This window comes from Rhinolophus hipposideros, assembly GCF_964194185.1.
Source record: "Rhinolophus hipposideros genome assembly, chromosome: 9".
In the NCBI taxonomy this organism is placed as follows: Eukaryota; Metazoa; Chordata; class Mammalia; order Chiroptera; family Rhinolophidae; genus Rhinolophus; species Rhinolophus hipposideros.
The window spans coordinates 12,987,578-13,006,648 of NC_138055.1; the positions used below are offsets into that span (position 1 = coordinate 12,987,578).

General features: G+C 41.1%; 1 protein-coding gene across 2 annotated transcripts in view; it reads left to right on the top strand.

Annotated features, from left to right (window-relative positions):
• Positions 1 to 18,103, top strand: part of BPIFC (BPI fold containing family C) — a 49,824-nt gene extending 31,721 nt beyond the window's left edge. The window contains exons 12-19 of one of the 2 annotated variants that reach the window (XM_081059171.1): positions 757 to 933; positions 2,085 to 2,138; positions 2,935 to 3,105; positions 3,841 to 3,908; positions 13,586 to 13,628; positions 15,785 to 15,848; positions 16,571 to 16,647; positions 17,511 to 18,040. In XM_081059171.1, the coding sequence (XP_080915297.1) occupies positions 757 to 933; positions 2,085 to 2,138; positions 2,935 to 3,105; positions 3,841 to 3,908; positions 13,586 to 13,628; positions 15,785 to 15,848; positions 16,571 to 16,647; positions 17,511 to 17,633 (777 nt within the window). In that variant the 3' untranslated portion in view covers positions 17,634 to 18,040. Of the gene's footprint in view, positions 1 to 756; positions 934 to 2,084; positions 2,139 to 2,934; positions 3,106 to 3,840; positions 3,909 to 13,585; positions 13,629 to 15,784; positions 15,849 to 16,570; positions 16,648 to 17,510 lie in introns of both variants that reach the window. The other variant, XM_081059170.1, reaches the window with a different exon arrangement.
• The last annotated feature ends 968 nt before the right edge of the window (positions 18,104 to 19,071 follow it).

Sequence of the window (19,071 nt, forward strand, 5' to 3'; positions counted from 1 at the left end):
GGCAGCAAGTAGAGCGGTCTGCATTTATTAGAACTTCACCCATCAGTAATTGTACATATTGATACTTGTATTCCTAACGCTCAGCTTAGTCAATGTAACTGAGGGCTACTGACCTCTGTTGGGGCCATTAGCACATGAAAATGGTATTTGCTGATTCTGGAAAAATGATTAACTGTCCTTACGTTAAATTTTGTCCCAAAGTTAATATAATTGTTTTTAAAATGCATATTGGCTTATATTTCAATCACTCAGTCATTCAAAGTAGTTAAATGTTACACAAGACACCGTTGTATAATAACAACCTATGGCTAATGAGGGCAGTAGACGAAATGCCCCAGAAATGCTTTAAACCATTTAGAGTCCTGGATCCTTCTGAGTCTTTCTATGATACCCCAGAGGCTCAGTTCTTACAGATTTTGAAGGTCAAAGGTTTGACATCTCTACCTGGTACCTAAAGAACTATTCAGAGCTGTCACCTCCATCTAAAACCATCTGCCTTCCTTTCTCTGAGAAAAGGACGGACAAGAAACTTCTCACTGGGTTACAACCCAGGGTGGACAGACACACCCAGATATATACTAAGAAGTCATCAGAGCTTAGAGACTGGTCACTAGTCAAGGAGTCAGAAGGCCTTATCATTTTTTTCTTCCCTACCGAATTTCTGGAGTTTTCCTTCTTCTGACTTGAGAGGGTCCCTCTACTCCCGCACTTTTGGGCCTTCACCTGATACACCGGTCTCTCTCCGTTTTCCCACAGGGCACATTCTACCCACTGGAAAACCTCACCGACCCCCCCTTCTCCCCAGGGCCTTTTGTGCTCCCAGAACGCAGTGACTCTATGCTCTACGTTGGAATCTCCGAGTATTTCTTTAAATCTGCATCCTTTGCTTATTTTACAAGTGGGGCTTTCAATGTCACTCTCTCCACAAAAGAGGTGAGAAGATTTAATGGATGATGACGATTGGCACCAACATTTACTCTCATATAAGTATCCCATTATGAGTTGTTGTTTTTTAGTTTCTATCCTGGGCCTTTACAGACTGTCACTCTTAGCAGTACAATGAATGAAGGGGTTGTTAAATCAATGTTGTTATTAGTTGGGGAGTTGTTGGGTTTCCAGTTATTCTAATTTCAGTTTTTTATGATACTGGGCCACTGTTGTAGATTGCTCTTAAATCATGCCATTACTTGTTACCTGTGACCTTGGGCAATGTCGATTTATTTAATTTCTCTGTGCCAGAGTTTCCTCCTTTGGGAAAAGGGTATAATAATAGTTCTGTAGGCATTAGATTGATATGGGCACTAAAGAGGTTTAAATATATGTAAAGTATTCAGACCAGTGCCCAGTACAGAGTAAGTACTCTACAAGTGTTGCAGATTATCATTATTGTTATTGTTTCTTGTGTTATGTCAATACAAAGATTTCTCCTGTTAGTAATTGCAATTGATTTATCTACAGTGACCAGTAATAATACAGATACTCATTGATTCTCTTTGCCATGCCCCTCTTTTAATGAGAGCACTTTTTCTAGCCAGTCAATCAACAACCTTTATCGAGCACCCTTTATGAAACTTTTCATTCTGTAGATCTTAATTATACTAGTTATAAACCTTATGTTCAAAATGCTAAGTGTGGCAGCACCAGCTACCATGCAGTGCTGAGAATTAGACATTTCTGGCTTCAAGACTTGAAAACCATCCATGCGTGGAGATAAATTACTTAACACATTCTGTGTCTCAGTAATCTCTGAAATGAGGACAAGAACACAAGACTTACTGTTAACCACTGTAGAAAGTTTACACATGGCTCATAGATGTTTGATATACACAATGTTCCCAAGGTTAAAAAGCACTTACTCAAAAGGAATGTAACTTCCTGTGTGACTTTGGGCAAGTCACTTGACTTCTCTGGGCCTCAGATTTCCTATGGTTAGACTATGAAATGATAGCTTGCCTTCAAACACTAAACCATTTTTGGTGCAGCAGCTTCGTGATTCATAAAAATTATAGGGAACGTTACATTTTCCCTGAAAAGACAACCCCATTTAAAAACTTTACAGTGACATGATGGTCTTGATTTTCCAGATTTCCAGCCATTTGGTTCGAAACTCTCAAGGCATTGGCAACGTGCTCTCCCGGGTAAGTAGTTGGGACTTGACTCTTTGGTAGTTATTTGGTTTCGTTGGAATTACTTCGGGAAAACTTTTATATTGCTTCGTGGTGCAAGCCTGAGTGTATCTTTCCATTCTTAAGAAGCTTTTTTTTTCTTTTAATCAAATATCCGCAAATATTTACTGAACAAGTTACTATTAAAGGCATTTTAAGTTCACAAAATAAAGCATCTGGTCCTTCCACAAGGTCCCGCCACACTTGAAATAATTAGCTTAAATGGGAAATGGAGGCATACTACCCACACTTGTGACTTTAGTGCAGTAACTATTAATGTCATGCCTTGATAGCACCTGAATATTGGACGTCGTGTGCAGAAAGGCTCAGGATGGCCCTTGAGGACAAAGAGATACACACTCATGTAGCATCCTGGCTTTATAGCACGGGCCTTCAGTCAACCAGACCTAGTATTGAATCCCAGTTCTACAACTTACTCACCTGAAGCCTTGAGAAAGTTACTTCCCTTCTCTAAGACTCACTTTCTCCACCTGTGTAATGGGGAGAACCTGTCTCAAAGGGATTACGTGAAGATTAGACGAGATGACACAGATAGCCCTGACATGGTGCCCGGCACACAGTACGTGTTTGACAAATGTCAGCTGTTATTATGTGTGTTTTTGCATATTATCGTTATCGTTATTAGAGCTTCTTTTCTATTCTAACTGTATGAGGATAAGATTTCATCACCACAGGCCAACCCAAATTTGTGATGTCCCCTCATTGACCACGGCTCCCGATCTCCATTTCTTTCCCTGAACGTGGGCAGATTGCAGAGATCTCCATCTTGTCCCAGCCCTTCATGGTTCGGATCATGGCAACAGAGCCTCCCTTGATCAGTTTGCTACCAGGTAACTTCACCCTGGACATCCCTGCCTCCATCATGATACTCACGGAGACTGAGAACTCAACTGTTGAAACCATCGTTTCCATGGACTTTGTAAGTCATGGGGGACAGAAGGGCAGCCTGTGGGTACCAACCCTGTTCCTGCAGCGGACCACTGAGCAGCAGTGGACTATTACATGATTGGAGGAGTGGGAACTGATACATCAATTAGGAGTGAGGACAGGGTTGAGGCTGGAGTGGGGAGAGGTGTGGGAAGCCAGCGTTCATCCCTCCATATGTTGTCTAAACTCTGCACCCTTCTCCGCTTCCTGGGTGCCCTTCCCTCTGCTTCAGTTACGGTGATAGCTGAATTTCTTTTTTCCTTGAAATTAGTCAATCAAGGTGGAATTCAGGTGTATTTACAGATGAAAGCCAAATGCAACCCAATAGAAAGAGACTAATACGATGAACCTAAGCAAAATACAATACATATACATACACACACACGCAATCTCTCTTTCTCTCTCTCTCTCTCTTTCTCTCTCTCTCTCTCTCACACACACACAAACACACACACACACACACACACACACACACAGAGTACATGGAGAAGAGAGATTGGGAAAAAATAGAAAAATAATTTAAAGGAGATCCTCAAACAGAACGTCTTTATAGTTAGTTTTCTTACCTGAAAGACAGTGTTTTCAGAGTTATTTCTTTCCAATATCTCTTGGGATGAGAAGGAACGTGGAGCTTATGATGTTTCCACTATAGGAAATGATTTTTGTGGCCAATTTGTGGCCAAAGAGATTCCTTCTTCTTAGTGACGAATGCTTTTATTGTCTGCAGGTTGCTAGTACCAGTGTTGGCCTGGTTATTTTGGGACAGAGACTGATCTGCTCCTTATCTCTGAACAGGTAAGATCAATTGATTTGATTGTCAAAAACCTTCATCATAAGTGAATCAATAGACCATAGAGACAAAGTGAACATTAACAGAACAGGTGAAGGTACCATTGGATAGAGCATGAATTACTTAACCACTTCTTCTGTAACAGTCCAGATAATTTATTTCTTTTTTTTTTTTAAAGTGTGTTGGGGTGACAATTGTTAGTGAAATTACATAGATTTCAGGTGTACAATTCTGTATTACATCATCTATAAATCCCATTGTGTGTTCACCACCCAGAGTCAGTTCTCCTTCCATCACGGTATATTTGACCCCCTTTTCCCTCATCTACCACCCTCCTTCCCCCTTACCCTCTGGTAACCACTAAACTATTGTCTGTGTCTATGAGTTTTTGTTTCTTCATTTGTTTGTCTTGTTCTTTTGTGTTTTCAGTTATAAAATACCACATATCAGTGAAATCATGTTTCTCTACTTTTTCTGTCTGACTTATTTCGCTTAGCATTATAATCTCAAGATCCATCCATGTTGTCACAAATGATCCTATTTCATCTTTTCTTACAGCCGAATAGTATTCCATTGTGTATATATGCCACAACTTCTTTATCCATTTATCTATTGAAAGACATTTTGTTTGTTTCCATGTCTTGGCCACCGTAAACAAAGCTGCAATGAACATTGGAGCACACGTGTCTTTATGTATAAATATTTTCAGATTTTTTGGCTAGATACCCAGGAGAGGGATTGCTGGGTCATATGGTAATTCTATTCGTAATTTTTTGAGGAACCTCCACACTGTCTTCCATAATGGCTGCACCAGTCTGCATTCCCACCAACAGTGTATGAGGGTTCCTTTTTCTCCACTACCTCTCCAACACTTGTTACTATTTGTCTTGTTGATGATAGCCATTCTGACTGGGGTGAGGTGATATCTCATTGTGGTTTTTATTTGCATTTCTCTGATGATCAGTGATGTTGAGCATTTTTTCATATGTCTATTTGCCATTTGTATGTCCTCTTTGGAAAAATGTCTCTTCAGGTCCTTTGCCTGTTTTTTAATTGGATTGGTCCTTTTTGTTGTTGTTGAGTTGTATGAGTTCCTTATATATTTGAGATATTAACCCCTGATCGGAGGTGTTGTTTGCAAGTCCAGATAATTTCAAAATATAGACTTAACTAAAAAATGTGCTGTGAAATTTTTCTTTTTCCTTCCCATTAAATAATATTAAGATAAAATGGGCAACAAGATAATTATAAATATAACTCTGTAATATAAATGCACATTTTAATAGTACAGCAATATAATCTAAAGTCGCTCCTCCTTGACAAATTCAGAAAGCATGCTGTTGAGGAAAGAGCATGAGCTTGGAGGTAAAGGAATGAAGTTTTGAATCCCTGCTCACTGATTCTCTAACCATGATCAAGTCTATTAACCTGAGTCTCAGTTTCCTTATCTGTAAAATAAGGAAGTTAGACTGAATCGTTCCTTGGGTACCTTTAGGCTCTGACACTCAGATCCCATTACTAGAAGATAGAGTTTCACAAGACCGTTCCACGTGGCCTAGCTGACTCTCAAATGCAAGCCATGCAGCGTGAAAGGACCTGAGCCAACCATGTACACAGATCATTGAACACTAATTGCCATTTGAAAGAATGGCCCATTTTCCTTAGCCTTATAGAGCTGATAGTTGAAGTCATGAATCAGACTACCTGGAGAGAGGATATACAGAATAATCAGATGGCCCAGACTAAATCCATGAAAGGAAGAAGAGGAGGCTATAAAACAAAGAAGGCAGAGTCCAAAAAGAATAGGAAACTAACAGAAGAGAGAAAAAAGTAAGTCAATCACCATCAGTCAACTTGATGGTTATGAAGACTATTATAAAAACATAGAAGATGTTTTCAATAACATAATAGTAAATGAAACAAGCATAATAAGGAACTGCACAACAGTCAGCTGTGTAAAATAGCTTTCCATCTGGACAAGGGAAGGGAATAGCAAATGAAGAGTTGTGTTAGGATGTTCGATTCTGAGAGCTGGGTTTTTTCTCCAAAGTTTCTTCATACAGCTGACCCTTGAACAATGCAGAGCCTAAGGGCGCCAACCACCCATACAATCAAAAATCTGCAGACAACTTTGACTCCCCAAAAACATAACTACAGTCAGTCCACTCTAGGTATCCGTGGGGGATTGGTCACAGGACCCCCTGCAGATACCAAAATCACATGCTCGAGTCCTTTATATAAAATGGCGTAGAACAATACACACAGTCTGCCCTCCACATCCACATATTCCCAACTGCGGATCAAAATAAGTTTTTTTAATTAGTTTTTTTCAGTGACAGTTGGCAGTCAATATTATTTTATATTAGTTTCAGGTGTATAGCATAGTGAATGGACATTTATATAATTTAAGAAGTGATCCCTTGACTAGTCTAGTACCCATCTGGCACTATGCATAGTTGTTACCATATCATTGACTATATTCCCTATGCTCTACTTTACATCCCTGTGGCTATTTTGTAACTACCAATTTGTACTTCTTAATCCCTTCACCTTTTTTCAATCCACGGTTAGTTGAACCCACAGATGTGAAACCCACAGATATGAAGGGCCAGCTGTGTTTATTGAAAAAAATCAGCGTATAAGTAGACCCACAGTTTAAACCTGTGTTGTTCAAGGATCAACTGTATAAGTTTCCCAGTGAAAGGAACAACAACGACAAAAAGGTAGTGTGGTTTCCCAGAGACAAAATATTTCAAGAAGACTTTACCAAATGTTTGCCAGCCCCTCAAAACAGACAGATTTCTCCATTAAGCTCAGTAGGCACCATGCCTAGAGCCCACAATAATTTAAGGACCCATGAAAATGTTTTAATATACTTCATAATAAGAATAAAAACATGAATACAATCCACAGTGGATTATACCTAGCTTTATACCAACACAGTTTCAAACTATAATTTATCACTTTTTTTATGAAGGAAAGGTTCCCAATGGCAAAAGTGCCTTAGACTTCCAGAAGTCATAATGTGGCCTTGTTCCCAGAATATCAAGGCTCATGAAACTCTGAACCCTGATGGTGATCTGTGAGATGGCAGTTTTAATGGTTGAGCCAGAGAACAGGAAATGAGGAGGGAAAAGAAGACAGTGAGGAGTTGACAGCATCTGAGGTATAAGTCAGAAGAGAGAGGAGAGAATTTGGAACGTGATTGGCCTGAACAACATGACTATGAGTACAGGTGAGACTTCCATCTGTTTGCAGACCGAGAGGAAAGGGCTAACAGGGAGGCTGGAAATCTGCAGTAATGGGGACAGGGCTGTTAGCTGAGGCAGCAAGTTAAGCAGGGGTCTGCTTTACTGGCAGGATCCAAAGGAAGAATAGAATAAGGATGGAGCTTCAGGCTTACGGCAGGCAAGTAGGAAAGACCTTAAGGAGCAGAGAGAACAGGTTCACTTCTCTGCTTAAATCAGGCTGACCCTCGTCTCCAGTGATCCTACTCATAAGAAACTGCACTTTCAGTGGGTGTTAAGTTTATTTATGGGAGTAACTGGAAAGCCTGTTAAAGGCACATTATAGCCTGTTAAAGGCACATTGTCCAAAGAAATGTGGAAATTCGTTCTCCGGCTGCCTACGATCCACAAGCATGCTTTGACCTCATAAACACACACCTAAAATGAGGACTCCTGCCTTCCCTGAGTCCCCTTTTAGATTCTTGTGCTGGGGAGGCTTTCTGGACCCTGTGGCTGTAGGGGGGTCTGAGCAGGACCAGCTACATAATTTGCAAGGCCCAGTGCAAAATAAAAATGCAGACCCCTTGTTCAAAAATTATGAACAATTTCAAGATGGACACAGCAGGGCATTAAACCAAGCACAGGGCCCTCCTGAGCACTTCGCCCTCTCTCAGTTTCACAGGTTGCTTGTGTTGAGTCTGAGGATGGCTCCTGCAGGGGGTGTTATAGCAGACCTCAGGCAACGAGTGGACTGGGGGCAAAGCAGGTGGGCCAGGCATCTCTCAGGCTTCAGGCAGCCAAACTGAGAGGCAAGACTTTGCAAAGGGGGGGGGGGAGGGGTGCCGAAAGATCAGCCTTAGCCTTTGATAGGAAGAGTGGTAGCCCCACATACCACACAGGCCACCCCAGCCAGGGCCTCCACTTCTGGGCTCCACAGGCAAATGCTGCTTTTCAGGATGAGCTGGTTTGGTCTTAGGTGATGTCAGAAGGAGGTGTAAAGTGGGTGGGGATCAGTGAAACATCCCTGAGAAGAACCAAGAACAAGGTCTCCAATCCAGCTCCCCAGAACACCATGGCCTTTCTAACTATCCCCTGCCTGAAGGAATCTCTTTCTAGAAACATCCAGGGCGGTCTATGTAGACATGAGATGCAGAAATCAGAAGCATATCCAGTGTGGTAAGTTTAGAGAGGTGATGAGATCATGGGCATAGGAGTCAGAGGAGCTGGTTCAAATCCCTGCCCAGATTCTTTAACTGTAGGGCCTCGGGCAAGTTAATGAACGTCTCTGGGCCTCTATAAAATGAGGATATAACAAAACCTACTTCAGGGGTTGTTGTGAGAAACACATAAATTAACCCGTGTAAAGTTCATGTGAACTGTTCAAGAAATGCTGGCTATGGCTATTATTTAAAACTGGGAGCTGGCTTCAGCCAGGGGAAGGAGGTGCTCAATCATACAAGATCATTTCAAGAATTCCTCTTTTCAGAAAACGCGTCACCCCCTCCCCCGTCTGCTGCCCAGTGATCGCATTAGAGAAGTCACCTTGTGTTCTATTATGTATGACCACTCTTTATTATAGAGCCTTTACTGTCTTCTGGTCCTGTGCCAAGCACTGTACATATATTATTTCATTTAAACCTCACAACTGTATCTCCAGACTTGGCACAGTGCTCAATAAATGGCTGTAGATTGAATGAATAGTCATGGAGGTAGGTATTGTTATCCCCATTTTCTAGTTTGTGGAGGTTATATAACTTACCCAAGTCGCAGAGCTCTTGAATAGCAGAGCCAGAACTTGAACCTGAGTCAGTCTGTTTTCAAAACCATGAGTGCTTACTTGCTACATTATACTGCCTTTGATGCAGCAAAGAGCCAAGACTTAGAAAATAAGACTTAGACCTAAGACCTAGAAAATAAGTACCTTAGAAAATAAATAGCCTAGAAGCAGAAATGCATGAGCATGGAGTCACACTAAATTGAAACAGGCAGCATGTACTTTTTCGTGTTGAGTATTGGTAGAAGACACGGGCATCAGACACAGCCCTTTGCTCATTGTATTAAGGAATTGCGTTAAGGAGGGATAAAGAAAGCAAAGCTGGGGGTATGGATAATAAGCCTGACTTCTTTGAGTATGTCTACTTAAGAGGAGTCAGGCATAGGTGAGTTTGACTTCTACCTCAGTCATCTGGAGTTGTGTGACCTTGAACAAGTTAATTAACCTAAGTATCAGTTTCCTCATCAGCAAAACAGAGCACCTCTCCATAGAATTGTTTATGGGTAGATTAGATAATGCATGAAACGTATGATACCTAGCACGTAATCCGGGCTCTAGAAAGATTTGTTACTACTGCTAGTAGCAGTATTTCACTCTTTCCCCCATTTCAGAATCAAAGTTTGACCAAATAAAAGGGAGAAGCTGGTCCCAAGAGACATGACAAATCAGGCTGGTCTTCAAAGCTGTGGAGTTGGCCCTGCAAGTCACCATATTCTTCCTGTTGTGTCTACAACGGAGAATTTTATTCCAAACACAGTTCTATTTGGAGGTAACCCTAAAACAGGTTGGCCCACATAGTAGACATTTTGAGACTATTTCAGAGGCCAAATTAAATGACGCTTTCCCTTTTTTGATTCTCGTCCAGATGACTTAACTCCAACCCACTTTTCTTAATCACAAGTAGAGCTTGAAGCAATCAGGTGTACCTTATTGCTGAACCATTTAGAACTTTAGAATATTTTTGACATGTCATAATGAAGGAGGCTTTGGACGCTCTCTAACTGTAACCCCACCCCACTACCATCAGCGCACGCGCGCACACACACACACGCAAGCCCTACAACCCCTCCCACACAACACCATCAGAAAATGCAAATCTAGCTGACTACCAGCAGATAGAATCACCACCTAACTCCACTCTTCACTGCTTGGGTGGATAAACATTTCCTAACATGAGCCATCTGGAGAGAAACCCAGAAAGGAAAACAGGTCCAGGAAGAATGGATTCAGTTTCTGTTGGAACGGTTCTTTGGACAGGGCAGCAGAGCTCAGGCTTGGCACCTTCATCTCCACCCTTCCTCTAAGCTACTGTCGAAGCCCGGGCAGAGGAATGCCACAGTGGAGGGCCCAGACAGAGAAGGAAATCCCAGATGACTTCTTCCCCTTCTCGCAGACTCTCAGGGGAATTTCCAGACTGCAGAAGGCAATGAAGTTAAAATATTGAGGGCCTCTTCCTCATCGAGAGGGTCCTTTAATACTGGAATGGGCTCAATACATTCCTCCCCTCAAAACCATTCACAGTTGGACTAAATCCACAGCCTGGGGTTTTCAAGCCCTTCAATTACTGGTCCTACTTTTCAAACCAGCTAACCTTGCTTCCCATAGCTCCCTTAAATGAACATTCTGCTTTAGACGGGCTCACCCCCAAAGTGAGCCAGTCTAAAGCAGAATGTTCCAATAAACACTCCCCCACCCATCTCCTTTATCTGCTCATTTATCCATGTAGCCATTCGATGACAATTTATTAAGCACCTATTATGTGCTCGGCACTGTTCTCAAAACAGAGAGTAGAGATGATTTGTTTTTACCTTCCAGGTCCACAACCTGGTGAAAGAAACACTCAGATTAACAGGCAATTATAATACGAATGCTAAGGGACATGGTAGAGTACTTACAAGGTAGTAGACAGAGTGCTTTTCTTAAATAGTAGTTTATTAACCCCCATATACCTCTCCCACCTCTCTCTCTCTCTCTCTCTCTCTCTCTTTCACACACACACACACACACACACACACACTCACAGCCCTCCAACCCACACTGGTTTCTTCACCTTTTCACATCTTCTCAGAATTCCTGCATCGAGTTCGTGTGGTGTGTAAACCCACAGTGAAGCACCTGAACACACACTACTTGGTATTGTTCTCTAATTGTTTCCTATACATACAGCTTCTCTCTATTCCTCATAAGTATGGATATAAACAAAATTCCTCATATTGCCTGGCACATTTCTGAGCCTACAACAAGCACCTGGGAAACCTCTTGGCCTGCCGATCTTTTCTCCATACTGCAGCCAGAGAGCTCTTTACCAAACACAGATATCATCTCGCTTGTTAGAAATCTCCCATAGATTCCTTGCCATCAGGGTAAATATCAAAATTCTAACACAGTCTGAGAAACCCTGCCCGGTCACCTTTATCTGCCTCTCTCGCACCATCTTGCTGCACTCTCTCTCTAGCTCTCTGTTCCCTCCACGGGGCCTTTGCAACCTCTGCCCACACCCCTTCCCTCTTTCTTTCCCGTTTTGCCTTTCTAATCCTGCTCATCCGTCATATGCCAGCACAAGGATTTATTTCCCTGTTTTGGAAAACATCCTGTACCCACCAAGTTAGATCAGATTCCTTTGTTATTTGTCTCTGTGAATTTCTTCCCACCAGAACATTTATCTCAATCTATAATGAAATCGTCATCAGTGGGGTTATTTGATTAATGCCTGCCTCCCCACGAGGCTGTAAGCTGCCTCCCCACATGAGAGCAGTGTCTGGTTTTGCTCACAATCGTATCTCCCGTACCTGTCCCAGAGCTGGCATGTTATTAGGTGTTCAATAAATACCTGCTAGATGAATCAATGAATGAATGCATGGACACTAGGTACCTATATGTGCTCTGTACTCAATCCTGGGAATACAAATATAATTATTACTGATCCCCTACCCTTAAGGAGTTCACAGTTAGAGGACAAAGAGATAAACAATTGTGATAGAGTATTGAGTGCATGATTGATTTTCAATGTCTGCTCTGGTCACAAGGTTGGAGTAATGGAATTGTGAGTACCTGTGCTTTGGTCTACTTGACCTTCGTTATGTCACATTTGCTATGTTAACCCAGTCACAAGGTTGGAGTAATGGAATTGTGAGTACCTGTGCTTTGGTCTACTTGACCTTCGTTATGTCACATTTGCTATGTTAACCCAGATTGTGAAAGGCCTTTTGCCATGCACTTCATGGGCTGCATGAAGTTTGCACTTGCATTTTTAAATGGGCTATACTTTTGTATGTCTGCAAGGCAGGGCTGTTTGAGCTCCCTTTCTTCCCAAGAACTCTGTGGTTCTTTAATAAAAATTAGTTCTAGTGTCAAGGCTTTAAGTAGCAGGTTAGGGGCCTGACAGTGGATGAAAGGTCAAAGGAGTGAACTCTATCACCACCTAGTGGTCTAAGCTGCGCTTGCGTGTTTTTCAGAACCACAGCAGGGAGAGTTTGCTCTTTGCTCCACCCATTTCTCTGCAGTCAGTGAGACGTGGCCATCAGTAAACCAACCTGGTGACAATGCATAGAGATCTAGGAAAAAGATAGAAGTAAAATGGCCTCAGGAGGAAAGGATAGCCAGTTCGTGGGGCACCCCAGACAAGCTCACTCATAGCAGGTGGTCCTGAGGTGGCGAATCATGGCTTGGGGATATGAAAAAAGGAAGAAAGGAAGAAAGAAAGAAAACTCACAAGTATGTGCCACCTCTATGCAGGTCAAATTTCTAACCTGGTCCAGCTTGTCCATAAGAGGTGGTATGACCAGGGGGAGGCATCCCTTCACATTTCCCCAGCAGTAACTTTGACATTTATTCTGCACTGCCTTTCATGTCAGACGGCCATCATCGCCAACATTTCCCCTGTGTTATGATTGAGCAGCTAAAAAATTATATAAGTGATACCACCCTCTGAGAGATGTGGCCTAGACTGAGCATAGAATCTAGAGTCAAGCAGAGTGAGCTGTCATCTCGGTCCATTTGCTACGAACTCCGTGACTTGGGTAATTTAATTCTCCTCTCTGATCATCAGTTTTCTCATCTACAAAAGGGACAATAATAATTGTCAACAAAAATATTAATCACATGGTTATTTTAAATTTTAAAATGTTTATAAAGCTCCTAAAAGAGGATGTGTCATATAGTGTCACCACTATCACCATCATCGTTATTGTCACATTTATTTATGACAGATCAGCCTGGCTCAGAAAAGTTATACCGTTGAGTTCAGAGCAAGAAGACCTGGAAAGTATTTCTTCCATCCAAGTACTAACCAGGCCCAACCCTGCTTAGCTTCAGAAATCAGAGGAGATCAGGAGAGGGGGAAAGATATGGCTGTAGACAGAAAACTGTTTCTTAAGATGGTTCTGCATTCAGGTTCCCAACAATAAGTCCCACAGAGAAAAGACGCTTGGAGAACCCATGCTGGTTACAAAGCCAAGCCTTCTGCTATTCCTGCTCTGCTTCTTAAGCAGCAAATATAGGGGTAAAGATATAATAGAACATTATATCCTTAACAAGGTTCTGTATTTTTTACATAGCAGCTTATTGAGCAAAAAAAAAAAATCCCCTTTCCCTTTTGTTCCTTTCTATCGAAATGGTTGTTTTAAAATGTTCTTCTTTTAACCTTTTCCTATTGGTTTTTGTTGTTTTGTTTTGCTTTCAGGTTCCGCCTCTCTTTGCCAGAGTCCAATCGCAGCAATATTGAGGTAGGAATCAGAGCTCTCAGAGTTTCTTGTCCAGGGAAAAATGAAAATTCTCCTATGTAGTAGCTGGATGATTGTTTTCTGTGTCTCTGAGTAGCACTTGATTTTCCCATGAGTGTAAGTTCTAACTTCAAAATTCTTTATGTAGCTACTCATCCCAGCCCATTTACTATTAAACAAGAGAGGAACTCTCCAATTCACCTTTATCTATTCAGAAAGACTTTCAAAAGAACTCAAAAGACTGTCGAGACATTGCGTAATGTTGGAATTTTCAGGGAGATTTTATTTTTTGGATAAAGTAATCCTGTCAAGTTAAATTTAAGATCCAGACTCCAAAAGGATCTGGGTCAATTATTAGGCCATGGTTAAGTTTGCTCTTCCAAGGCTTTCCAGGGATATCCTAAAATTAAGTCAAGGCTGGTTGTGTCGATAACTTTTGGGTGGTACCCAGAGCTTCAGGAAGATCAGCCAAATCGCTAAGTAGCATCCCTACCCTTGTGGCATTTATGTTCTAGAGCAGTGGTTCTCAGCTAGGGTCCCTATGATTTAGCACCTCTGCGGCATGGCCATTTGGTAGATGACAGACTATATGCAATGAGAAGACATAGCTGACTGTCACATAAATAATATTTCCTGAGCCCAGAGGAGGCAAATGAGTCCAAGTCTTCCAGGAACACCCAGACAAACTGCTAGTATAACAGCAGAGTGTACTAACCGTGACATTTCTGAAAGAAAGGACAATGGTATGTACCAGGCATTTTTATATAATATTAATGTATTTAATCCTCACAACAATTTTATGATATTAGTACTACCGTGTTTCCCCGAAAATAAGACCTAGCCAGACAATCAGCTCTAATGAATCTTTTGGAGCAAAAATTAATATAAGACCTGGTCTTATATTATATCATATTATATAAGACCTGGTATGTTATGTTATGTTATGTTATACATTATATTATATAAGACCGGGTCTTATATAATATTATATAAGACTTGGTATTATATTATATTATATAAGACCCGGTCTTATATTATATAAGACCCAGTCTATATTATATCATATCATATCATATTACATTATATTAATACCCGGTCTTATATTATATTATATCATATTATATAAGACCCGGTATTATATTATGTTATGTTATGTTATGTTATGTTATGTTATGTTATGTTATATTATATTATATTATATTATATTATATTATATTATATTATATAAGACCTGGTCTTATATAATATAATATAATATATAATATAATATAATATAAGACCCACTCTATATTATATCATATCATATCATATTACATTATATTAAGACCCGGTCTTATAGTAAAATAAGACCGGGTGTTATTATTAATTTTTGCTCCAAAAGATACATTAGAGTTGATTTTCCAGCTAGGTCTTATTTTCGGGGAAACGGTATTATCTTCACTTTATAGCTGAGGAAGTTGAGGCACAGAGAGGTTAGGGAACTTTCCCAAAATCACACAGTAAAGTGGTAAAAACAAGAGGTAAACCTAGGAAGTCTGCTTCAGAGCCACCCTTGGTAAGTTGCACCCTTATTATTGCTAAGTCTATAGGGTGGTCAAAAAATAGTCATTGAATGAATTGATGTTCATCATAATCCATTTATTTTTAATACCTGAATCTTCCTAGGAACCAACACTTAGCTAAAGCTATACAACTACCACAGTTTATTAAAGATAAGTTGGATGTTCTGCTGATGCATTAACGATAAGGCATAACATAATGCAAGGGAGCTACTGTGGCTGGGGTTCCCAGGAAAGTAAGGAAGGACTACTAACTGGGATACGTATTAGTTGTTCTAGATTGTCTTACTTGGTAGATATCTAAGCTGCCATGTTTGCTGCCACCATTGGCCTTTCTACATTCGTTGTCGCCATGATCCAGGGTAGAAGAGAGTAGAAATGTCCATCCTCAAGGAGGAAAAAAGACTGGGAAACTCTGTAATATGGTTTCCCACAAAAAGCTTTCAGTGTCTGTAAAACTAGAATACGTATCTCTATGGGGAGATTCTAATTATAGCTGTCTATCCTGATAAGGTCTGGGAAAGTGCAGGTCCAGACCAGGCACGGTACTTTCAAAGTGCACTGATTTGGCAACTGATTTAGTTTCCCTTTTCGTTTTAGGTCTTGAGGTTTGAGAATATTCTTTCTTCTATTCTCCACTTTGGCATCCTCCCACTGGCCAACGGTAAGAGATTCTTGGGGGAAAATGTGACTCTGACATTGACTAAATGTTGGGCATTTTTTGGGACTTTTCATGAAACTTGTACCTCTAGAGCATTATTATGAAGCCACCAGGTCAGTGCCAGAATTTGCGAAGTTTGTACCATCAATGATATGGTTATAAAATTAGTTATTTTGGGTCCAAGCCTTGTTAGCAACTCTATTTGAAGACTCAGCAAAAACCGCTAAGTGCTGAAGAGTCCCCTTCAGGTCAGCCAGAAATGAGATTCTTCTCCCTACCTAGAGGGTACTTCTGTGGTTCTTATGCAAAGACCACCATCTGGATAGATAGTTTTCATGAAGGGCAGTCCTAGGCCTTCTGCCTGCACTGCAGTTGTTTACAAAGTGCGGCATCTTGAGTTTGGCTTGGTTAAAACACGTTTTGTATTGGAGACCAAAAAATTCTCAGGACCAAATGAGGTATTTTGAAAATATAAATTGGACAAGGTACCACCGTGTTTCTGCCATCCAAATGCCCAGAATTGCAGGTGCATTTTTACTAAGAATGGATTATGTAACAATTCTTTCAGGGAAATGCTAGGGACGTATCAGACAGAATGAAAACACAGAACCAGGAAGAATGAGAAGATAAATTAACTAAAAGCTGCTTGTTAGTCTCTTACCAAAATGTTTGCCAAAACTTGTGTGCCCATACCCAATTCTTGTACATCTTGTTTTATATTTTAGCAAAATTGCAGCAAGGATTTCCTCTGCCCAACCCACACAAAATCTCATTTGTCAATTCAGATGTTGAAGTTCTTGAGGTAAGAATGTGATTATTCTCTTCACTGCCCCATTTCTTTCCATAGTAGAAGAAGCCTCTTTCTGTTTGCTTACTTTTTGTTTTATTTTGTTCTGCTTTGTTTTTTCCCCAGCCCAGGGCATTTTACAAACAAAATGTTCAAGTCTTAAAGCTTGCGATTAATGACGAAAAGCATTTAAACTTGAGTTTTAAAATCAGACAAAGTCCGATTCCCTTTCCCAGCCAATTTATTCACACCACAGTACAAGAAAATGCACTGCAGCGTGCTTTATTTTCTTTATTCCACAAAACAACCTGTAAGGCTGGGATTTAATAGATGACGATAGTAAGACTCAGAGAGGGGAAGTGGCTTGTGTAGCTGGAAAAAGACATGGCTGAGACCAGACTGGCTATTTTGAATATCTAGTCAATGAACTTTTGTATGAACCAAAGACCCTCCTCTGGGTTCAGGGATCTATTGTGAGCTGTTTCCCTGTTAATCATTATTGAGAAACTTGAGAACACCTTTTTTTCTTCCATCTTGGCTCTTTGTTTGTTTGTTTGTTTGTTTGTTTAGGAAGGTGGAAATAAGATTCTGATGGAATTCTCCCATCCTGTATACTACCCTGAATTCCCTTTTCCCTCCCCACATGCTTCTACAATTGTCACATAAGTCACATATAATAGTCACATAAGTCAATGGCAATCCAAAACGGCAGGTTCCCATGTCTGAAGTACTCACGTGGTGGGTGGGGGAGGGTAGGGGGTGACTCAGTAGGCCCTGGTAAAAAATCATCTCCTCCTCACCCCTCAAGCAAACCCAGACATCCTATGGCTGCAGGTGCCCAAAGGTTAACGTTATCTTCATTGTTACATCCTTTTCAGCATTACATATTGATTTCGACAGACCTGAAGTATGAAACGCCCTTAAAGCATCAACCAAGTTTCCATGGTTGGGAAGGTTTGAACCTGATAAATGGACAGTGGAAGGAGAAGTCAGCCCCTTGACGGCCTGTGTGGGGTGCTCTCCAGGAAGTAAAGGACCGTTAATCCTACCTACTGTAAACCCCGAGGGAGAAGACAGTGGATACCGGAGTTTTAAAATTCTTGTGAAGTGCTTAGTCTGAAAGTTTTCTTTCTCAAGGCCTCCGGGACCAAGGGGGCAAACTGTGTTAAAGAGCTAAATCGGTGTGTGTGTGTAGCGTGGATGTTTGAATGCGTGTTCATGTTTGAATGCCTGTTTTGTGTTCCTGTGTTTATAAGATCCTGGGGCCAAGAGCTAGGCATGTACTTCTGACCCTTCAGCCCCTTCAGCTCTCTAGGGTTCTCCCCCGCCCCCCGCATATTGGATTTTATGTTTTATATTTACTGCTACTGTCCCCCGTATTTAATTAAAATTGTTTTCTATCAATGTCAACCTTGTCTTTTTACTTGCTAAATGTCCTGCTAAATAAAATAAGACAGGAATGAGGGAAGGGAATTTAGTGTCTTTATATCATTGATGAACACTGAGGTTGTGCAGATATCGAAGGGGAATTCTTTGCCTCTTAGATGTTTCTAGTGAGAAACAAGGTGATGAGAGAAAACTGGAAGTTGTATCACTTCCTTACGTTTTAGGATTAAAACTCCCAGGTTAAATGAAATGGTAGTGCCACCTACTAAACGTAGATAATTTATAGTTGACAATGGTATTAATGTAGGTAGAGCTCCTACTCCATGGGGTGAAATTGGGGCAAAAGAGGAGGAAAGAGAAACTGGTACGGATGATGTAAGCCATGAACAGAAACCACAAACTTTGCTTTTGTGTTGCTTACAATCTACAATCTAATGAAAGAGTGGGAGCGAGCGGTTTATTAGAGGGCTGACCATGTGCCAAAGCCTGTGTTGGGTACTTCCCACGTGTAAGTTCATTTCATTCTCACGGCCAGTCTATGAAGAAGTATGATCCCATTTTATAGATGAGCAAACAAAGGTTAAGGGAGATTAACCACACACAGCTGGTAAGCAGCAGAGGTAGAACTTGAATCCACGCCTTTCCAATTCCAAAGTCGTTCTTTACACGAGCTAGGACTAGAAACCGAAATCACCTAACGTTCACTTATTACGCGGAACGAGAGCCACCGTATGAAAAGCACGGTCATGCGTACTCAGCCGCCAAAGAAGGCTGCACCGGAAAGCCCTGGCTATCCGTGGGGACTGAGACTTGCTCCTGTTGGAGGGCACATCTGGCCCTAACAGGTGCCCCCACAAGTATTTGTTGGAATAGATGATAACTTGTCACGTGTCATCCTTTGGGATGCTGTTTTCTGACAGACGCGTTATGCAACGTATACCCACACATTCATTCCGAAGCACATCGCAAACGTTCCGTTGCGGTATGTATTTAAACTTTGTGCATGTTTCTCAGCTGCAGACGTCTTTTCCCCCCTCACGGCTGGGGATGGAA